General features: G+C 41.4%; 1 protein-coding gene across 1 annotated transcript; it reads right to left on the reverse strand.

The window, feature by feature from the left end:
* Positions 1–911: 911 nt before the first annotated feature.
* On the reverse strand, positions 912–19,806 carry LOC143861811 (centromere protein X). Its single transcript, XM_077372747.1, has 6 exons — positions 19,629–19,806; positions 19,474–19,525; positions 19,355–19,395; positions 2,793–2,832; positions 1,408–1,461; positions 912–1,285 (listed from the first exon to the last, which is right to left on the reverse strand). The coding sequence occupies exons 1-6, from the start codon at positions 19,647–19,649 to the stop codon at positions 1,182–1,184; spliced, it is 312 nt and encodes a 103-aa protein (XP_077228862.1). The 5' UTR covers positions 19,650–19,806; the 3' UTR covers positions 912–1,181.
* Between the last annotated feature and the right edge of the window lie 1,198 nt (positions 19,807–21,004).

Consider the following 21,004-nt stretch of genomic DNA (forward strand, 5'->3'; position numbering starts at 1 on the left):
AGGATATTTTTGGTAAAAACATGTGTAATCCCTAAAGTACCCCCAAATATAGTTGTTGGGGGTTATTTTAATAAAAACTTGTGTAATCCCTAAAGTACCCCCAAATATAGTTGTTAGGAAGGGTATTTTTGGAACACAAGAAATTACACAATGTAATTTCCGAAATTACCCCCCTCACTAGCCGTTTTTTCTAACTTTAAGAGGTATTTTTGAGAAAACACAAAAAAAATTCAAAAAAACACAAAAAACAAAGGCAAAATTGCCAGTGGGCCGTGCCGGTTCGTGCCGGCGGGCCGGCAAGCCTAGCCCGGCACGGCCCACGCCTTCGTGCTGTGCCGGCACAGCCCACGTCACTGTAGCAACCGTGCCGTGCCGGGCGTGCCGTGGCCCAATTGCCACCTTGAGGTAATGGTGTCATGACTAGGAAGGCTGGATTTGGTGGTCTCCTTTCATATTCAAGCGGCTATTCTACTTCGGAGATTCAGAAGAATTTTTGGAAATGTAAGACATCAACTGTAGATTATCAAACAGTTCTTGTTCTCATATTCATATAGAAGGGGTTTGCCTAGCTAACAAATTAATTAATTTTGAGAGGACTTAGTATCAGCCTAGTGGTTTGGCACGAAATGCATAATTTGTGATGTTCAGGGTTGCACCTGTGCCCTCTTTTGGCAATGGGCATGCACCGTTTTTTGCACAGGCCCTTGCCCTCTTTTTCTTCTCTTTTTCTCGTTCTTATTAACATATAATATTTGTTCGAAAAAAAAAAATACTATGGGACTTTTTTCCCTTTTCTTTTTATTTAACAAGTCAAATAAATTTACAAGAGCAAAGCAAGAAACAAGAGAAACAAAGAAGCCACCAACCCACTAGCAATACAGATTACAAGGACATATGGCCATTGCCAGTCACACCAGGAAAATAAGTGAGCATCATTAATCATATAATATATAAAGTAACAATGGAGGCACCTACAGAATGAATTTCTGACATCCAAGGCAGTGGATTTCTAAGGGATGTCTAGATCATTAACATAATTCTATTGATTTTCTCTAGATATTCAGGTTGAATTCTCCAAGGTTAGACTGAATTAATTGACATAAACACAACCAAGATCTTACAAAATAGGAAGCCATCTGTGTCATGCTCAAATTTCCATAAATAAAGTCTAAATAAATTCCTTAGAAATCCAAAAGCAGTTGTGGAAGTATCCTCTCTAAATGAGTTGCTTCGATTTTACTAATACCCTCAGCTTCAGCAATTATAGCAGCACGGTGCACAGCCTCTGTCAAAGTTAGACAATTTTAAACTTAATATTTTAAATACATTGAAATAAAAGTTAAAAACAGACTAGCTTTAAATTCTAAACTTGGGCATAAAAGTTTTCTGTCATTCAGGAATGCACACCTGTGACAAACAGTCGAAGAAGTTCGCAGCTCAGCTTCAAAGCATTTGAATTAGCTGTATCCAATGTGACAGTAAAACTGTTATAAAAATTGAAGGAAAACTAGCAATTCTACTTTGACCTATCTACCAAACATATGTGTAACATATGCTATGAGTAGAATGAGACTACAGATACAAAAGCAGATGTACCATGTGCTATTTTTGTACGATTATGGGTACAACTGTACAAGTGTCGGAATCCGACATGGATATCGAGCGAGTGTCGCATTCAACATGCTTAAAAAAGAAAGATTCATGGAGTCGCCAAAATATTTTAATCAATTCCTAAATTTTAATTTTTTTTATAATAATATGGTTATAATGAGTAATATTAGAAATTTTAAAAGGGTAAGGAAATATAATGTATTATTTTCATATAAAAAACTTATTTTTAGGATGGATAAAACTCAAAATATGTGGTTTGTGGTAATAGTATTAGGGAAAAATTAGATGAAAGAGTTCTTGAAGTGTTGTAGTGAATCCTAGAGTATTGGAACCTGACACGTGTCCAACACAGGTACTTCGCCCTTTCAGAATAAAACGTCTAACATGGACCATTTGATGGTTTAAGGTTCCTTTATTTTGTAGAATTGAGAAATCATTTCTCCAGGAGCATTCTTTTTAATGACATTTCTCCAGCAGCCTATTTACATAATGTGAGATGCTAGGTAGCTGAAAGCTTTCCAGATAATAACTCTTTTATTCATATAACATTTTGCATACAGAAAGAATAGGTTATGATTTGCAAATCTACTCTTAAGTTGATAGCAAAAGACCGAACAAGATTAAACGACAAACGCCATCATCAGGCATACAAATATTTTATTTATTTATTTATTTTTGAAATGGTTCAGGCATACAAATAATTTAACATGAAAATTACTAATCTCTACAAGCAACTTCCAGCATTTTCTCTTTTTCAGCACCCTGCCTTTCTGCTTCTGTTTCTCTCATTCTCTTCCCACTTTGGTGACTATATAGTATATACAGCTTGAATGATTAATAAAAGATAAAGAAAAAACTTTATGATAAGCATCTGGCTACTTTTCCTTGGCCATGTTTATTGATTAGTGTTAGTTGTTTCATGATTTATATGAATTTTCATACATAAATTGATTTTAACATGTACAAATATGTAAAACTTAATATGCATGAAAATGTATCCAGATGATAATAGTGCATTTAAAATGTATATAGAATTGCTGAAACAGTACAAAAATGGCATGCTTTCTCTTCATTGCTATGTCAAGAAACGTGCCCAACACAACAATATTTCATACGTGAAAATATCATTGTTACAATAGACCATTTTCTTATAATCCATATCCAAGAATGGTATGAAATACCTGTAGTTGGTCTATTCTTCTTTGATGTTCCACCTCCTACCTGCACAATTCACAAGATCATAATATTGGAGACAACAACCTGATACCATCCAAGAGGTTTGATCTACAAAGACGAATACTGTGGAAAAAAGTGAAGGATAAAAATATAAGATTTGTTGACTATCACAAAGTCACTTGTAAGTTGTAAGAGAAGATGCATCACAATAGTCACTTTATGGATATTTAGTTTCTAGACATGTGCAAGTGCTTTCTTTTTTTTCTTTTCTTTTTTGAGATGTTAATGTGTTTCAGTCATCTTAGCAACAGTTAGATTCAATTTTTTTCCTATTGGACTATTGGACATGTGTAATTTTCTTTTATGGCCATTTTATTTCGATTATTAGCATTTTTATTTAGACTAGGTGCAGGGATGTCCACATCACCTATGGCCCATGATAACCTTTTTCACCGATGGCCCACCTTCCTCACCTTTTTCCCAAGGCCAACTATCACTAAAGCCAAATCCCACACATCACCCATTAAAAAATTACAGAATTACTATTTTAGTAAGCATGGATTTACTATTTGAGGAAATGGTTTGTGAGCAGCTGCTCAGATAAGCTTATCTGAGCAGGAGCTCACAAACCATAGGGGGCCCACATTTTGGGTGGGTGGGGGGGGGGAGGGGGGGTCCAAAGCATTCATTTGGAAGGCCCTTCAATGGATAGGGTGTTTACCAAAAATCAGCCCTATAGGATCATCCTAACCCTGCCATTTGTGGAAGGAAAAAATGGGCAAAACATGGATTATTTAGAACATGCGTAGGACCGACCTTTTCTTTCACATCCCTTACAGGGAGGCCTACTACGGGGCTAGGACCAACCTTTTCTTTCACATCCCTTAAAGGGAGGCCTACTACGCCTTTCTTTCTTAGTGACCAATCTGAATAGAGCGTGATAGTAGTCGTATGCGTCCAGTTCCGCTGAAGGTTTGGATCTAGTAGAAAGAGAAAGGAGTTTCTTCGTGTCTGGCGCATGACGTCGGCTTTCCCTTCCGAATCTAATCCCACTAAGAGATCTAGCAAGGTAGATAGGAAAGAGACTTCGTCAGTAGGTAAGCGACGCCGATAGCTCACAAACCATGGGTGGGGGAGGGGCACATTTTTCAGGCCCTTCCATGGATAGGGTGTGTACCAAAAATCAGATCAATTGGATCATCCTAACCTAATCAAAGGTGGATGGGGAAATGGACAGACACTGTGTGTCCATGTTTGCCCATTTTTTCCCTCCACAAATGGCAGGGTTACGATGATCCTATAGGGCTGATTTTTTGTAAACACCCTATCCATGGAAGGGCTTCCAAATGAATGCTTTGGAACCCTCCAAAAATGTGGGCCCCCTATGGTTTGTGAGCTCCTGCTCAGATAAGCTTATCTGAGCAGCTGCTCACAAACCATTTCCTCTTACTATTTTTAGTAAATACTGACTTACTATTTTTAGTAAATGAAACACCTCAACCCATGTAAAAGACCAAAAAGGAAGAAGCCCTAAGAAATCTTGGAAATCTTGAAAAATGTGCAAAAAAGACCCTCTTGTGTCAAGGTTCTCTCTCTCTCTCTCTCTCTCTCTCTCTCTCTCTCTCTCTCTCTCTTGAAAATAGACAATTTCATTGATACTATGAAGATTACATTGGGGACCAGGGGTCCCTCCTTGCATTACATAGAATCAATTAAGGGTGGCTAGGAGCATGCTCTTAGACCAATAAAAAGCCAAAAAATGATCTTCTGGGTCAACCACTACAACGAGTTCTACACTTCCATGCGCTGCCACCCTGCCGAATACCTATTTCACTTCCATTTCAAATTCTTCATCTACTACCGCAGCTGAAAATGCCTTCACCATCCCCCCTCCTTTCCTTTATATTGCACAATGGTCTCATTTGAAAGTGTCATATTTGTGGACCCCATCAAATTATAGTTGTGACCTGCCACGACACTCAGACTGCGCCACCACATTCTAGCCAACTAATTCAAATTTTAAAAATCCTTCTCAAAGGCCTAAAGCTGTTGTGCGCCTCTAACCGTGCACGATAGCCAATCCATTGAATCCGATCATCGGCGGCCTCCACCTTGCACCACCGCCCATTCCGGGGGATCCCCATTAAACCACCAAGCCAAAAACCCTAATCTAACCCTAGAAACCACCATTTTTTACCCAAACTTCTTCCCCTTCAGCTTCACCAGAACCTAAAATCCTAAACCTACCCTTATTTTCACCTAATCCTAGAGCCCACTATTGTTCACCCTAATCCTACCCTTCTAGCCCCAACCTTGTACCTCGATCAAACCCCATCTTTACCCTCCACATCCAACCTCTTCCTTTTTTTTCCCCGAATCCGGCCACCCTTTTTCACACTCCTGCCAGGTCCACCACTTCCGACAACTCATCAGCCCACTTTCTCCATCCACCCAACCCAGATCCGATCCTTTCCCCAATAAATCCGGCCCACTCGGACCCAGCTCCGGCCATTTCGCACCTCCAGCCACCATTGTTGCATCCCCTGCGAGGTCTGCCCAACTCCGGGCATCATCCGATCACTAACACCTCATTTGCCCATCAAGGAAGAGAATAAAAAAATAGGAAAGATAGATCCAAGAGAAAGAGAAACCTGGGAGAAAGAAAGATGGCGGGAGAAGAAAAGGCAGAAAGAGAGAGAATAGAAAGAGATCAGAAAAGTAAAAGAAAAGAAGATACGGGGAGAAAGGGATATCAGGAAAGGAGAGAGGAAGATCGATCGAAGAGAGAAAGGTCAGCGAGAGATGGGGAGAAAAAGACGAGAGGGAGAGACGAAATAGGGAAGAGAGAGAGATGAAATAGGGGAGAGAGACAGGGACGGGAGAGACAGACGAGATAGGGAAGAGAGAGAGACGGGAGAGAGAGAGAGAGAGGCGAAATAGGGAAGAGAGAGAGAGACGGGAGAGGGAGAGACGAAATAGGGGAGGAAGAGAGAGACAGGAGAGAGAGAGAGAGAGAGAGACGAAATAGGGAAGAAAACGCCTCCCTCCTAGGGTTTCCATCGACCTAGGGAGGGAGCTCCTAAATCGCCTAAAAAATCGCCTTCTTTTTCCTTTTGCCTCTACAAACCTTTTATATATATATATATATATTTTTTTTTAAAAACCAATTAGGCCCAACTTCGTCGAAGATCCCTCTCTCTCTCTCTTTTCCCTTCTTTCTCTTCTCTCCTCCCCTCTTCAACAATTCCATCTTACTCTTCCCCTTCTTACATCATCTGTGCATTTTCTCCCTTCTTACATCCTACATCATTTTCCAAACTTTTTCACCCTTCCCGGATGGGTTTATAAATTCTTCTCTTTTTTTCTCTTTTTTACCCTCCCTAGTTGGGTTTATAATCGTTCCCACTTATCCTTTATCTTTTCTTCATCTCGATCTTCATTTCTCTTTTCTTGATCCGAATATTTTATGAATTGTGATCTTCTTTTCTTTCCTTGGTCTTGATCTTGATCTTTTCTGGATTTTTTTTTTTTTTTCTTGATCTTGATCTTCCTTTCTTTTGGTGATCTTAATCGTTTCTTGATTTTGATCCTTCTTTCCTTTATATCTCCTCGTCTTGACTGAGATTAACCCCTCCTTCTCATATCTCTAGTTATGTCCCTTTCTTCTGTTCGAGGCCACCTATATCTAAACGACAGGGCATGAGGCCCTGCACACTACGCAGGTACAGTCTTTTCCTACATTCTTATTTTCATTTTAACCTACTAGTATTTCTCCATTGAGTCTACCCTTCGATTCGAACCCAGCTCTGATACCAAATTGATGCGAATCTAGCTTTGATGCGAGATTGATGCAAATCGAGCTCTTATACCAATTTGATGCAAACCTAGGGTTCGTAGGTTGATTTATGGGAATTTGCACTATACATTCTCATAATAGCATAAACAACTAGTAGTAATTAAAAGACATATATTTTTACAAAGATTCAAAGTTTTTGAATTCTTCCGATAATAAAAATCGAATGAGCAAAGAGAGTTTCACATAACAGATTATAAATGAGGGAAATTAGCTCAGTAGTAATAATAAATAGATGTCTAATCAGGTCTAGCAACAAACCAGATCTAGTGACCACATTCCTCCAATGTGATAAATTCGTGATTGGATTTATTAGAGGAGAAAATGAGAGAAGAAGAGAGTGAGTTGGAGATCCCCCCCCCCCTACTTGTGTATTTATAAAAAAGAGGAGTACAATGACAAATATGCCCTTAGGGAATATACATATGTTCTAACACTCCCCCCTCAAGCTAGAATGTATGTATCATAAATTCCCAGCTTACATATCAGCCAGCTGATCCACAGATCTAGTAAAACTGTGCATATCTAGCCCTTCTGGATTCGCTGACGAATGAAACGGCAATCCACCTCAATGTGTTCGCTCATGGAAGATTGGATTTGTAGCAATATGAATTGCGGCCTTATTAGCAATATGAAATGTCATACCAAAACATATGACAGCCTCACTTAACCTCCAAACCAATGCTCGAGGAGATTGTTTTAAGCCTTAGAGAGATTTTTGCAAGTGACACGGAGGAGGGCATCTCCCCCTGAGCAACATACCCAGGAGGTTGCTCCATATACACCTCCTCAGTGAGATCACCATGAAGAAAAGCGTTCTTCACATCGAGCTGATAGAGGGGCCAACCATGGTTAACAGCCAGGAAAAGCAACATACAAACAGAGGGAATCTTGGCGACGGGAGAAAATGTCTCGGTGTAATCGATCCCAAATGTCAGCGTATACCCCTTCGCAACTAAGCGTGCCTTCAGGCGCTCAACTGATCCATCTGGCAAATACTTGATGCGAAAAACCCATCGACAGCCAACAAGCCGAGCATCGGGAGGAGGGGAAACCATATCTCAAGTATGATTCGCCTGAAGGGCGGCCATCTCAAGATCCATAGTAGCACGCCAACCTGGGTGAGCAAGAGCCTCTGGCACAGACCTAGGCATAGAAACAAAGGACAAGGAAGACACAAAGCTGTGAAAAATAAGAGTGAGATGATCATAAGAGACAGTGAGAAATAGTATGTGCAGTAGAACGGGAACAAGTACGGGAAGCAATAGGGGAGTCTACAGGCACATTTGGAGAGGGAAGAAGAGGTACCTGAGATGAGGGAGATGAGATCTCCGGCTGAGAAGACGATGCCTCAAGAGGTGGAGGTGGAACTGGTCGTCAACGCCACTCATAGGTCTTCATAATAGCAGGAGGAGGAGGAGCAACTGAAACTGGTAATGGTGCACAATCCGATACAGAGGAGCCACGAACACCTCTAATGGAGGCAAAGAGGACCCAACCGAGTCAGGAAGAACAGGAAGAGGAAGAGGAATCGTCGAGTCCAGCACAGTGGGACTACGCTCATGTAGAGGGAAGTAGGGCTTGGACTCAAAGAAGTTCACATCAGCGCAAACGGACAACTTGCGTAATCGGGGACTATAACAGCGATAACCCTTATAAATACGAGAGTAGCCCAGGAAGACACAGTGTTGCGCCTGGGGGTCCAATTTATCAAGACTAGGACTGAGGTGGTGAACAAAGCAAACACAACCAAAGACCCGGGGTGTGAGAGGAAAAGGATCTCGCTGAAGATGTAAGTTCGAAAAGATTGATTTACCATCAAGGACGGAGGATGGCAGCTTATTAGCCAGGAAACGGGCCGCAAGCATGGCATCAATCCAATAGGTTTTAGGAACTCGCATTTGAAAGAGAAGTGTGTGGATTATATCAAGCAGATACCTAAGTTTCCTCTTGGCGACACCATTTTGCTGAGAGGTGTAGGCATAAGAGGACTGATGGTTAATATCATGAGTGGATAAGAAATTATGAAAACCATTAGAGGCAGAGAAGTATTCCCAAGCACTGTCAGTGTGCAAACATTTGAGGCGGCAATTGTATCGGTTAATAACCACAGCATGGAAGGCACGAAAATCAGTAAGACCTACGAGCGATCCTTAACAAGAAAAAATCACGTCATAGGGGAGAAATCATAAACAAAAATGATGAAGTATCGGTAACCAAGAAGGGACAGAGCCCGGGAAAGACCCAAACATCAAAGTGGACTAGCTCAAATGGACTCGAAACACGACTAACCACCCGGGACATGAAGGACACACGATGGTGCTTCCCGAGCTCACAGAACTCCCATTGAAAGGGCTGAACAAGGCCAGAAAAACAGAGGATTGCAGAAGTCGTTGAAGGGAGGGATGGCAGAGACAACAATACCACTGATAGGCATCAACAGAAGTATGCAACATGGTATGAGGAGGGTCACAGTCAAGGTGATAGAGACCATTTACCACATGATCTGTAGCAATCGTCTTCCCAGTCAAAAGATCCTGAAAAACACAATAAGAGGGAAAGAAAACGACATAACAATTAAAACTTTTGGTAAGTTGGCTAACAACAAGTAGATTAAAGGGTGAATTAGGAACACATAATACCGATGACAAGGTAAGACCAAAAAGAGGAGAAATAATATTAATACTAGAGATGAGTGCAGTGGTCCCATCGGCCAAAGTAACCGTAGAGGACAGATGAAGGGGTTTAAACAAACTAAGGGAACCAGAGTTACCCATCAGATGGTTAGAGGCCCCTGAATCAATAATCCAATAGCCAGAGGTAGTAAGAAGCGAAGCTGGCGAACCACTGGGCTGTGCAAAAGGCACAGTAGGCGCTTGACAATGGGTACGCAGGCGCAAAAACTCATCATAGTCGGCCCTGGAAATATGAAAACAGTCATCATGTGCTACTAGGTCGGTGGAGGAGGATGTAGACGTATAGCCCGTAGCCACAGAACGTCCCGCTGCTTGATAAGGAGTGCAGTAACCGGCAACATGGCAGCTCGCAGAATCACGGCCAGGAACACGGCCTCAACGACCCTGACCTCTGGCAAAGTGACCAGGAACATGGCCAGAATGATCACCACCAACATATGAGCCAAGAATAGAAGTATCAATAGAAGAGGCACTGACCCATGAGGCCGCATACAGCGATGTGCACAAGGGAGGATCCCTGTGAGGGATAGAATGAACCCGTCAAGTGGGACAGAAGTCATCTGTGGGAAAGAAGCCTCCACAGAAGAGGAAGAACTCGAGACAGTAGCCGAAGGTGGAGTCGTCAATCTAATAGAATGAGTCACACTAACAGGAGGATCCATAACGACAGAAAGATAAAGACACTCGCAACCACAATGACGGCAGAGGATAAACAATATAGAAGTGAAGAATCACACGACGGGCTCGGCCATGAGATCGCAGCTCCGTTGAATAGACATAGTAAAGTGAGACATATGACCATTAGCCAGGAGGAGAATAGAGGCTAGGAAAGGAGATCGGAGGCCCAACATCACACTCAGATATTTTAGCGAACACGAGGCCTGCAATAAGGAGAAGAGAAACAGTCAAACATAGATTGAAGCCGCGAAAATGGAGAAAAAATGACCTAAGATAATTTAGGTCATTGAATAGAAGGATGGGGTAGAACCCGCGGGAGAGAAAGGACCCAAGGGAGAGGGCTTAAAACCTAGAGAAGAGGGTTTAGATTAGAGATTCAAAGAGAGAAGAAGAGGGTTTTAATGGAGGCAAAAGGGATAGGACAAGAGAGGGATGTAGGGAGGATGGAGAGTGGGATGATGAGTGGGGTGGGGTGAAGAGGGGAGATGAGAGAGGACAGTGAGGATGGAGGAAGGGGTTTGGTGAGGGGTGGCGAGAGGTGGCGAGAGAGAGGGGCAGTGAGGAGGAGGTGTCACGAGAGAGGTGGGGACAGCAAGGGGCGGGAGGGGGGCAGGGGTTGCAAGGGTGGGAGGAGGGCTGGCAAGGGTTAAGGGTGGCGCACGGGTTAGGGTTTGGGGAGAGGTGAGGGAGAAAGAAGGAGAAGAAGAGAGGTGGTTATGGTGGTCCCTACGGGATCAAAACCCAGGGGCAGGAGGGGGACAGGGGTTGCAAGGGTGGGAGGAGGGCTGGCGAGGGTTAAGGGTGGCGCACGGGTTAGGGTTTGGGGAGAGGTGAGGGAGAAAGAAGGAGAAGAAGAGAGGTGGTTATGGTGGTCCCTAGGGGATCAAAACCCTAGGGCTCTGATACCATATTAGAGGAGAAAATGAGAGACGAGAGTGGGTTGGAGATCTCTCCCCCTAACTTGTGTATTTTTATAAAGAGAAGAGTACAATGGCAACTATGCCCTTAGGCAATATACATATGTTCCAACAGGATTCACTCATCACACACGCCTTGGAGATATGACAAACCTTACCATCATCGCTTCATTGCTCTCTGGGTTTACGAAATGGACATCTGGATGACGGAGATGTTCCATGGGTTTCATTGGAGATAACACATTCATTGGAGAGGGCGTTTATTGATCGATTGTTCGTGGATGGATGTAGTCCGGCAACAACGGTGACTTCACGAGGATCCGTTTCAGCATATGGCCAGCTTCTATTTGACGGAGTCAAGTTCATCCCACATGAGAAAACTAATGTAATTCAGCCATCTTAGCCGTCGTTAGATTTAAATTTCTCCCTATTGGACTATTGGACATGTGTTATTCTCTTTTATTAGCATTTTACTTGGATAAGAAGCATTTTTATTTACCATAGACGTGAGCGATGTCCACATCGGCCACCATACCATTTTTCTCATGGCCCACCACCTTTCTCACATTTTTTCTTTAAGGACCGCCATCACTTATGTCAAACCACAAAAATCACCCATTAAAAAATATAGACTTACTATTTTTAGTGAGTGGATTCACTATTTTTTGTAAATGCAAACTTACTTTTTTAATAAGTGCGAAACCCCTCAGCCCATGTAAAAGACCAGAAAAGAGGAAGCTGGAGGTAAGTCTTGGAAATATTGGAAAAAATGTGAGAATAAGCCCCTCTTGCTTTACATCCTTGTCTCTTTCTTTCTCTTCCCATCTTTCTCTTCTCTCCTCCCTTCAACAATTCCATGTTCATCTTCTCCCTTCTTGCACCGCACCCTCTATTCATTCTCTCTCTCCCTTCTTGCATCATACATTCATTTTTCTACCTTTTTACTCTTACTGGCTGGGTTTTTAAACCATTCCCCTTTCTATCCTTCCTAGTTGGGTTTATAAATCGTTTCCCCTTTTTCATCTTTTCTTCCCCTTGATCTTCATTCCCCTTTTCTTGATCTTGATCTTGATCCTTTTAGGATCTCGATCTTCTTTTCTTTCCTTGATCATGACCGTGATCTTTTCTTGAACTTGATCTTCCTTAATTTTTATGATCTTTTTTTTTTTTTTTGAAAAGTGACAATTGTATTCATATCAGACGAATTACATTGGGGACCAGGAGTCCCAACTTCAAATTACAAAGCATGAGAGGTCAGGATTAGGGATGGACATGGTTCGGTTCGGTTCGGTTTTGGGCTAAACCCAGAACCGAACCATGTATAATCGGTTCCCTGAAATTGGAACCAGAACCGAACCATATATGTGTGGAACCGAACCGAACCAGAACCAGATATAATCGGTTCGGTTCGGTTCGGTTCTGGGTTTACCCAACCTTCACCAATGGCCCTGTTTATATATGAATTACAAGCACTAACAGTAACAGTAACAGGCACAAATTTGGGCAATGCAAAACTTATATGAAGTATGAAGAAGTACAAACAGGTGGGATAATCATGCACAAATTTTGGCAATGCATGAAGCCATGAACTACAAATTTGGGAAATAATCAGGCCCTAATATCCAAAGCAAACAGGCCCTCATTAAACCAATTCGGTTCTCGGTTCGGTTCTCGGTTCCGGGATCCCAAACCCAGAACCGAACCGAATTTTCACCGGTTCCCGGATTTTTGAACCGAAACCGAACCATATAGGAATGGAACCCAACCGAACCGAACCAAATGTGCCGGTTCGGTTCGGTTCCTCGGTTCGAACCGGAACCATGTCCACCCCTAGTCAGGATATACCCAAGACCATAAGAACTACCAAAAAGAAGTATCCACAAGACCACTAATAGCTATAGTTACTATAGATTGGCATCTTCTTTATACATTACAAAAATCCTCCATCCAAAAAGAACCATCGGCGCCAATGTCCAATTAATTCCTTAAGTCACCCAGAGATGCTTCACACTGCAAGAGATCTATAGTGCTGTCCACCCCCTACTAATTCCTAAAAACAAAGGCCATTTCTAAACTTTTACGATCATCCACGGAGATCTTGAATACAATAACAAAAACCAAACCAGACTCAAAGCTTCGTTTCACTGGTTACATCCTTTCAGACAACATCTATCCCAAAAATAAATGACTGTCCATCCCAGAATTTTTAAACCAAGAGTCCCAGCACCCTAGACTACATCATACAGTGGACAAAAGGATATAAGTGACCTGAAATAAGTCAGGCATCTTCATCGTATCATTTGTGCACCTTTCTATTTTACAAACTCAGACACAAGGAGAAAGATATCCAGGGAAAAGTTCCCTAAGCAGCGAATAACAAAGTTCCTCAAGCACACTTGGGTATAGCTTTAGCATTCTCCCAATTGCATCCCATGTTGAGTCTAACCGTCAGAACCCCATGCTCTAAAATAAGAAGCAGAAAGATGAAAAGGACCAAAGAGTACCCTCGACTAGCCATAACAACCATAGGGACTGCAATCTACCAGCGCCCAGCACTCAAAGTAATCTCCCGATCTCTGAACTGACTCCAAATATCCCAAAAAAAATGTGTATCCCATTACACCATGAAGAAAGGACCTAACCCACTAAAGCAACTAAGAAAGAAAACAAAACACGAACTTAGATCTGAACACCAAAACCTACAAGTCGACTATTTACACCAAAGATATCTACCCTCTAATTTCCAGGAGGCATGGCCTCATGCTCCCCATTTTCCTTTCCTTCTCTTTCTCCCTTTTTTCCTTTAAATCTCTTTCCGCCAATGCCACAAACAAATTCTCAGCCCCAACATCATCCCCAATTCCCCATACCCTACCACAAATACATCACCTATTGACATCATTTCATCAAGCTCTTCAGAAACATACCCTCTCCATAGCTACCCCTGAACTCTCTTCCACAGCTTTGCCTTTACCTTTATTTTCTTCTTCCTTACCCAAACGCTCTCTGACCAACTGGCTAATTTCTAGGTTCAGCGAATCTCGACCAACTGGATTCCTCTTCCAGACTCGCCCAACCTTTTTATCTCTGCCGCTTTCTCCTCTTCCCAGCGGAGACGCCGAACCCGCCTTTCCTCATCAAAAGCATTCTTGAAATGAGGAAGCTTATAGAGAGGAATAAATAATTCCTTGACGGTTTTTTTTCCCAGTTAGCCTAAAAAAGTCCTCTGCATTATCCCTTGCGACCCTTTTAAATTGTTTCCATTGTCTTTTCCAGAATCCCATTGAGATTTCTCTCGGCGTAGGAAACTACTCCGAAGCCATTTGCTCATCATATTCCAACTCCTTCAAAAGATCCAGATCCCCTACTCCGATCGAAAAGTCTTGCTCTCCCTTCCATTTCCTACTTGAGGACGCTCCTTCCTCGGACACGGCGGGACCGGATGGATTGTCAAAGCCTTCCCACGAGTGGTATATTTCAGATACAAATCTTTTCTTCCTACTCTCCTCTTTTAAATTAATTTTTATGATCCTGATTGTTTCTTAATCTTGATCTCTCGATCCTTTATCCTTCTTTACTTCATCTTTCCTTGTTTTGGTTGGGATTAGCCTCTCATCATATCTCTATTTATATCGCTTTCTTCTCTTTGAGGCTACGTACATCTAGACAGTCATGGTTGAGACCCTGCAGACTAAGTATTTCTCCATTGAGCTACCCTCACAACCCTTAATCTTATACCCTACACCCCTGCCCTTATTCAATTACCCCTTCTAAATTTATTCGGGTGATAGTTAGGGAGTTTACTTCATAGATCTGATTTGTTGTCACTTGTCAGACCCAATTAGACTTATTATTATTGACCAGTGAGCTGGTTTCCCTAATTTACAATATATTGTATGGAACTCTCTTGGCTGATTTGATTTTTATTGGCGAAAGAAGTCAAAAGCTTTATCCGGGCCGGCTGGAGTTGAGGGTACGACCAAGTAGGCTTTCTTTGGGTCACAGGGAATACAGACTCCAATGAAGTTGAAGAGTGGCTTACAAGGTATCAGAATATTAGATGAAGGTGTATCCTAAGCGGATTGATTGTTAGGGGAGACTCACTTAATGTGATCAGGTGGATGGCTGGTAGTCATCCTCATCCCTGGAGATTTGATGAGTTTATAGATGAGATCCATGAGAGAGTAGCTAGCTTTCATGTAAGGTTTCAGCATGTGAAAAGATCATCTAATTGTGCTGCAGATAGACTACGCCGTGCTGGGGTCGATAGGGCAGCCTTGGAAATCTATGATTTTTTTTTTGACACCATGATGTTAGCCTTAACCATATTAGTCGTGGGCCCCCTCTTTTCTTATTAATAATATCTTATGCTTAGCCATTCAAAAAAAAAAGGCTTTAAATTTTTGTAAAAACCAACTGTCTTTTAATTACTACTCGTTGTCTATTCTGTTATGAGAATGTACAGTGAAAATTCACATAAATCAATCTCTGAGGCCTAGGCTTGCAATGGATGTTGAGTAGCTATGAAAGAGGCGGGGTTGGTGGGGGGATCGATCAACAAACAAGCAATACAAAGATACTAGTCTTGTGTGGCTCATCATTGGATTGATTAAGAGAAACAACTTTTTTATTGGCCACAGAAAGTTGATAGGGAACAGTACCCAGATCCTTGTCAACAGCCAGTGAAAAATCATGGCTCATATAACAGCCCAGTGGCAGAACCACACACACACACACACCAGTGAAAAATCATGGCTTATATAACAGCCCAGTGGCAGAACCCCCCCGAGAGATTTTGACTCTCTCACTCATGCAGTCTCCTCTCCATCTTTTCTCTCCTCTCTTCTCCACTCTTAATACTTCAATGTAGATTCTAACATGGTATCAGAGTGAAAGATTGAAGATCGAGATTGGAGATCCCTAACCTTAACCCTAAACAGAGAAACCCTAAAACCATAACCCAAATCAATACCGTGCGACCTTCCCTAACCCTAATTGCTCCCCTTCTTGTCCATTCTCCTATTGCTGCCACACCTTAAATCATCTTTTTGTTTGTGGTTTTCCTTCCCCCCGAGCCACTCGTACCCCACCACTGCCACCCAAACAGTGCTGTGGCACCCAAAAACTATTTTTCTTTTTGTGGATTGCTACCCCCCCACAAAAAGAAACCAAAGCAAATGACATAGTATTAATCGACGAAACCAAAGCAGGAGTAAATGCTAAGTTGGAGTTATGGAGAACTACTTTGGAATCCAAAGGTTTTAGTTTAGACTGAGTAGGACTAAGACAGAATATATAGAATGCAACTTTAGTAATGTAAGGAGGCGGGACGAGGATGTAGTAAATATGATTGGACAGGAGGTACCTAAAAGGAATATCTTTCGGTGTCTTGGTTCAATTCTACATAAGGAATGAGGGATTGAAGAGGATGTTAACCATAGAATAAGAGCAGGTTGGTTGAAGTGGAAGGGAAAGTTTTATAAGACAGTAAAATTGTGTGACCACACAAGGTTAGATAGAATTAAAAATGAAGACATTCGTAAAAAGGTGGGGGTAGCACCACCGCTTAAGATGGTTTGGACATATCCAACGTAGGCCTTTGGATTCTCTGGTGAGAAGAGGTGACTCGTGCCAAATTGATGGAGTAAAAAGAGGTAGGGGCAGACCGAAAACAACTTGGGTAGAAACAGTGAGGAAAGACTTGATAGCTAGGAACATAATAGGGAACATGACCTTGGATAGGATAGAATGGAAGAAAACGATCCACGTAGAAGAACCCAACTAGAGCCAGGATTAGAGCCGGGTAGATTCCTTCTTCATGAATTTTTTCTAAAGGATTCATTTAGCCAACCCCAACTAGTTTGGGACAAAGGCTTTGTTGAGTTGAGTTGAGTTGAGTTGTGGATTGCTACACCCCAGCCACTCGCACCGTACCCTTTCTACCCTTAGTGTGTCGTACCGCCATTAAACACTCTTTCAACCTCCAAATCCTAACCCTAACCCATTGCTCTCTACAAATCAGTCCTTAAGTTTGCTCTAATCTACTTCCATCTCTTTGTCTTGATGCTCTAAACACCGATTATTTGATCATTCTCATCTCGTGGTTGGTTCCGGGCAATTGTTTGGTAATTTTCTCATGTTGGTGGTGTATGTTAGTGGAGTTGTTGCCCCTTTATATCCAAGAATGGTGCGATAATGTGTGAGAAAGCATTTGTAGATGCTTTTGTTGGTAGCATGTTCATGATTTGCTAGTAATCAGTTGTTGGTGGTGCTTGTCGTTGGTTTGGTGTTGGTTTTGGTGATATTGGTAGTCATTTGTTGGTGGCTTGATTTTTCTATGCTCTTCGTAGTTGCTATTTGTTGGTGGTGGATGTTAGGGTTTTCTATCCTTTGGAATTTCTACTAATTCTCAAACTTGATTTTTAATAATAGAATTTATCTCTTCATCTATGACTACTCTCCACTCATCTGATTGAAGGGATTCCATTACTTCTTTATAAGTAAATGATTCAGAAGAATCACTCTCCTCTAAGAATACAAAGTGATCTCTCAGCATAGATGAAAGTTTTCAGATGGAGGTAATACTTTCTTATTCATTTTCTTTCACTATTTCAAATAGTTCAATTAGTTTGTTAAGGCTCCTTGTATCTAAGAACTCTTCAAAAAATGGGTACTTTTAATTTCAATGACTCCCACTAATCCTCCTGAATGGTGGATCAGAAAATTAAAACTCTTTTGCCCTGTTTGGTTGCTTAATTTGGGGAGATCGTCGGAAGATGATGTTCCGAAGATCTGCCCAAAGCATGTTTAGTTGCCATTTTGCACTTCGACCACCAGACAACTTCTAGACATAATTATTGCTTTTTTTCTTATGTGGCGCCTACTTGGCGGCAATGTTTCCCACCCTAATCTTCTCCGTTTTTTCACCAAAATGGTGAAATTTGTGTGGGGAATGAGTAGAAGATTCTTGTCTTATTATTTTTCTCCCTTTCTTTCTCTTCCCTTTCTCTCTCTTCCGCCCTATATTTTGGTAACGACACCCTACATCTTCCGCCACTAATCTTCTCGTGCAACCAAACACTACTCACAAATCTTCCTCCTAATCTTCTCCCCATTTCCATGCTTATCTAATTCTCTTTGACTTCTTCTTCTCCTAATCTCCCAGCCTCTACAAGCAACCAAACAGAGTATTAGAGTTTTCAAGGTATCACATAAATGTACATTCAACAATTTTGTCACTAGGTTTGTCACTAGCTGACTAGGTACGCATACATGACCAGTCGATCAATGACCTTTATTTACAGGAGATGAGCTAGCATCAAAGCGATGTGATCCGTCAGCCTTATGTCCCAAAGCAGAACGCAATCATATTTCTCAGTGGAAACCTTGCCAGTGCAATAACCAAAATACAAATCCCTGCTCATCGAGGTGAGTCAGTGAGAGTAGATTGCACCGCATAGTCGGCACTCACAAGTTACAACAAATCCATCAGAAAGAGATTCTTCTCACAGAGCATCTCAGCTCGGGGTGTACCAACTCCCAACACCTCGCAGTTGGTGTTATTTTCCGCATACACGCGATAATCACCGGACTTTATTTCCTTCGTGCCCACAATACTCTCACGGTATCTGGCCACATGGTGAGTCAAGAAAAAATCAACCCACCAAGCACAATCGTCACCATCTGCCACTAGGGACTTAGAAACCACACGAACTGTGTTTTTTTGTTGTTATTTTCAATCATTCTAATTTTATCTCTTCTCAAGATAGTTCCAGTTTAAGTGTCTTGATTTCTCATAATTATAGCAAACCCCTTCGAGTTCTTATTAAGTTTGAACTTCTTAGAACCTTTAACCTTTGGTTTTCTTTCTTAAATAATCGGGTTCTAGGTTAGGCAATTTCAAATGAGGACTAGCCAAGTATTAGGTTTCAATTTTCTCTCAGTCTCAACACTGAGTACCGTAAGAAGTCGATTACTATAATCAGAGTCTTCCATGTGAAAACTTGAATCTTTTGTGGTACTACGGGTTTACAACGGCTACTACCTCCTTACCTATATTAGTCATTTTATCAATGTGGACAATTATTGATTCTCTTCCTTGGTCTTTGCAGTCTTAAAATTTGTAATCAGAAATTGAATATGATATTCTGACACACTACTGCAAAACTCTATTGTTGCATTGAACCTATACTTGCAAATTGCAGGGCATCATCTATAAGCTGTGATTCAGATTAACAGATAGCTAAGTAATGTGACATAAAGGCAGCATAGTCCCATCGCCTTGGTTGGGTAGAAGAAAAGAGGGAAACAAAATAGGATATAATCACATATGTAAATAAGTGTCTTCTTCACATTGTTGTCCAAAATTCTTCTTTTTTTCCATCTATATTGCTTTCAAGAAAAAGCAAGATTGAACACCGTACCTCGACGTCCAAAATCTCAACGCCTTCGTTTCTCTCACGCCCTGCAATGAAAATGAGGAAAGAACCAAAGAAAGGAAATATTCAAAAACAATGAGAGAGAGAGAGAGAGAGAGATTTACCTAGGGTTTTTCTTCTGCTCCAGACGACCTTGAAAATAGAGTGTATCAAATCCTAATAATGAAAAAATTTATCGATAAGCAGTCAAGGAAGCTGTGAGTATTGGAAGAAGAAGAAGAAAGTAAGAAATGGTGGGGAGTGGAAAATTAGGGCTCACGGGATCGAAGCAGTTTTCCATGGAGAAGAGAGGGAGAGAGATCCGGCCCTGTTAGCCCTCCAAAACGCTTCGAGCTTTCAAATACAGATGACAGTTTGTTTGCTACTTCGTTTTTTGGAAGTGATATATTCGTCCCTTTTACTTCCCTGGGACACTACCTTGCAGTGTAAAAGGGAAGTCATAAATACACTGGAGAGGGCTAGGGCTGGGAAACCCTAGGGGTGCAACTCGGGTCGGGTTCGGGATAAGTTTTCCCAACCCTGGTTGAGTTCGGGTCGGGTTCAGGTTGAGGGATTGGGCAATCCGACCAGAGTGAAACTCGGGCCGGGTCAGGTCGAACTCGGGTCGGGTTTGGGTTGGAAAAAGGGTTCCTCGAGTCGGGTCGGGTAGGGTTGAACCTCGGTCAGATTGGAAATCAGACCGGGTCGGGTTGGGCTCAACCCGGCTCGAGTTACACCCCTTGAGGGAAAGGGGAAGAATATATCATTTCCTTCGCCTTTTTATAATATTTGGAAAGAAATGATCCTGTGGAGGTCCCACCTTGATTGAATTATATAGTCCCTTGATCTATAATGCATCGTTTAGGGTAGATCTGGGCTCTCTGTAAGGACCTAGATATTTCATGCACTTAATGAGGCATATTTCCTCATTTTCCTTAATCAAGCATAGTTAATGAGAACACGAATGTTAAATATAATGTTACCTTATGTGTACTAATCTAACAATTAAGAAATTCGCTATGAAAATGTTATGTATAAATATGTGTATCGGTATAAGTGTATTTGGGTATATGTGTATGTATTTCCTTACATATATATATGTATACCACAAGCAAGACCATACAATTCCTTTTACCTTAGCAAGTCACATGTCTACAGGCAAGACCATGCTAAACCTTTTTACCTTAGCAAGCCACATGTCCCATGACTCATTAAAACTTCGTAGAATATCTTGCATGTGCTGGAAATAAAACAAGAGAGAGAGAGAGAATAGAAACCATATTCGTATGAGAAAGGATAAAGGAGCAAAAGGAAACAATATAGAAGAAGCTTGATTTTTGTGAGATTTCTACCCTGTTTTACGAATTTATATGTTTTATTTCTTGATATATATGTATGTTATACCTTATACGTTGATTTTTAACTCATCTTCTTATCCATGTTTGTATAAGATGAGAATGAGTTAGGGTTAGAAGAATCTCATTTGCTGATTTCATTAAATTCAAGCAGATTTCTTGACTATCTTTGAATGACTATATTCGGGTCAATTCGAAATCAAATTGAGTAAAATTTGTACTCATTTGAAGCCCTTAAAGTCTTCTTTCTAACCAAACAAACTTCACTGAAAAAATCTCAGTATTTTGAGAATTATGATGA

Source organism: Tasmannia lanceolata, unplaced genomic scaffold, assembly GCF_043159265.1.
Source record: "Tasmannia lanceolata isolate RefF3 unplaced genomic scaffold, GAP_Taslan_0.1 ptg000037l, whole genome shotgun sequence".
Classification (NCBI taxonomy): domain Eukaryota; kingdom Viridiplantae; phylum Streptophyta; class Magnoliopsida; order Canellales; family Winteraceae; genus Tasmannia; species Tasmannia lanceolata.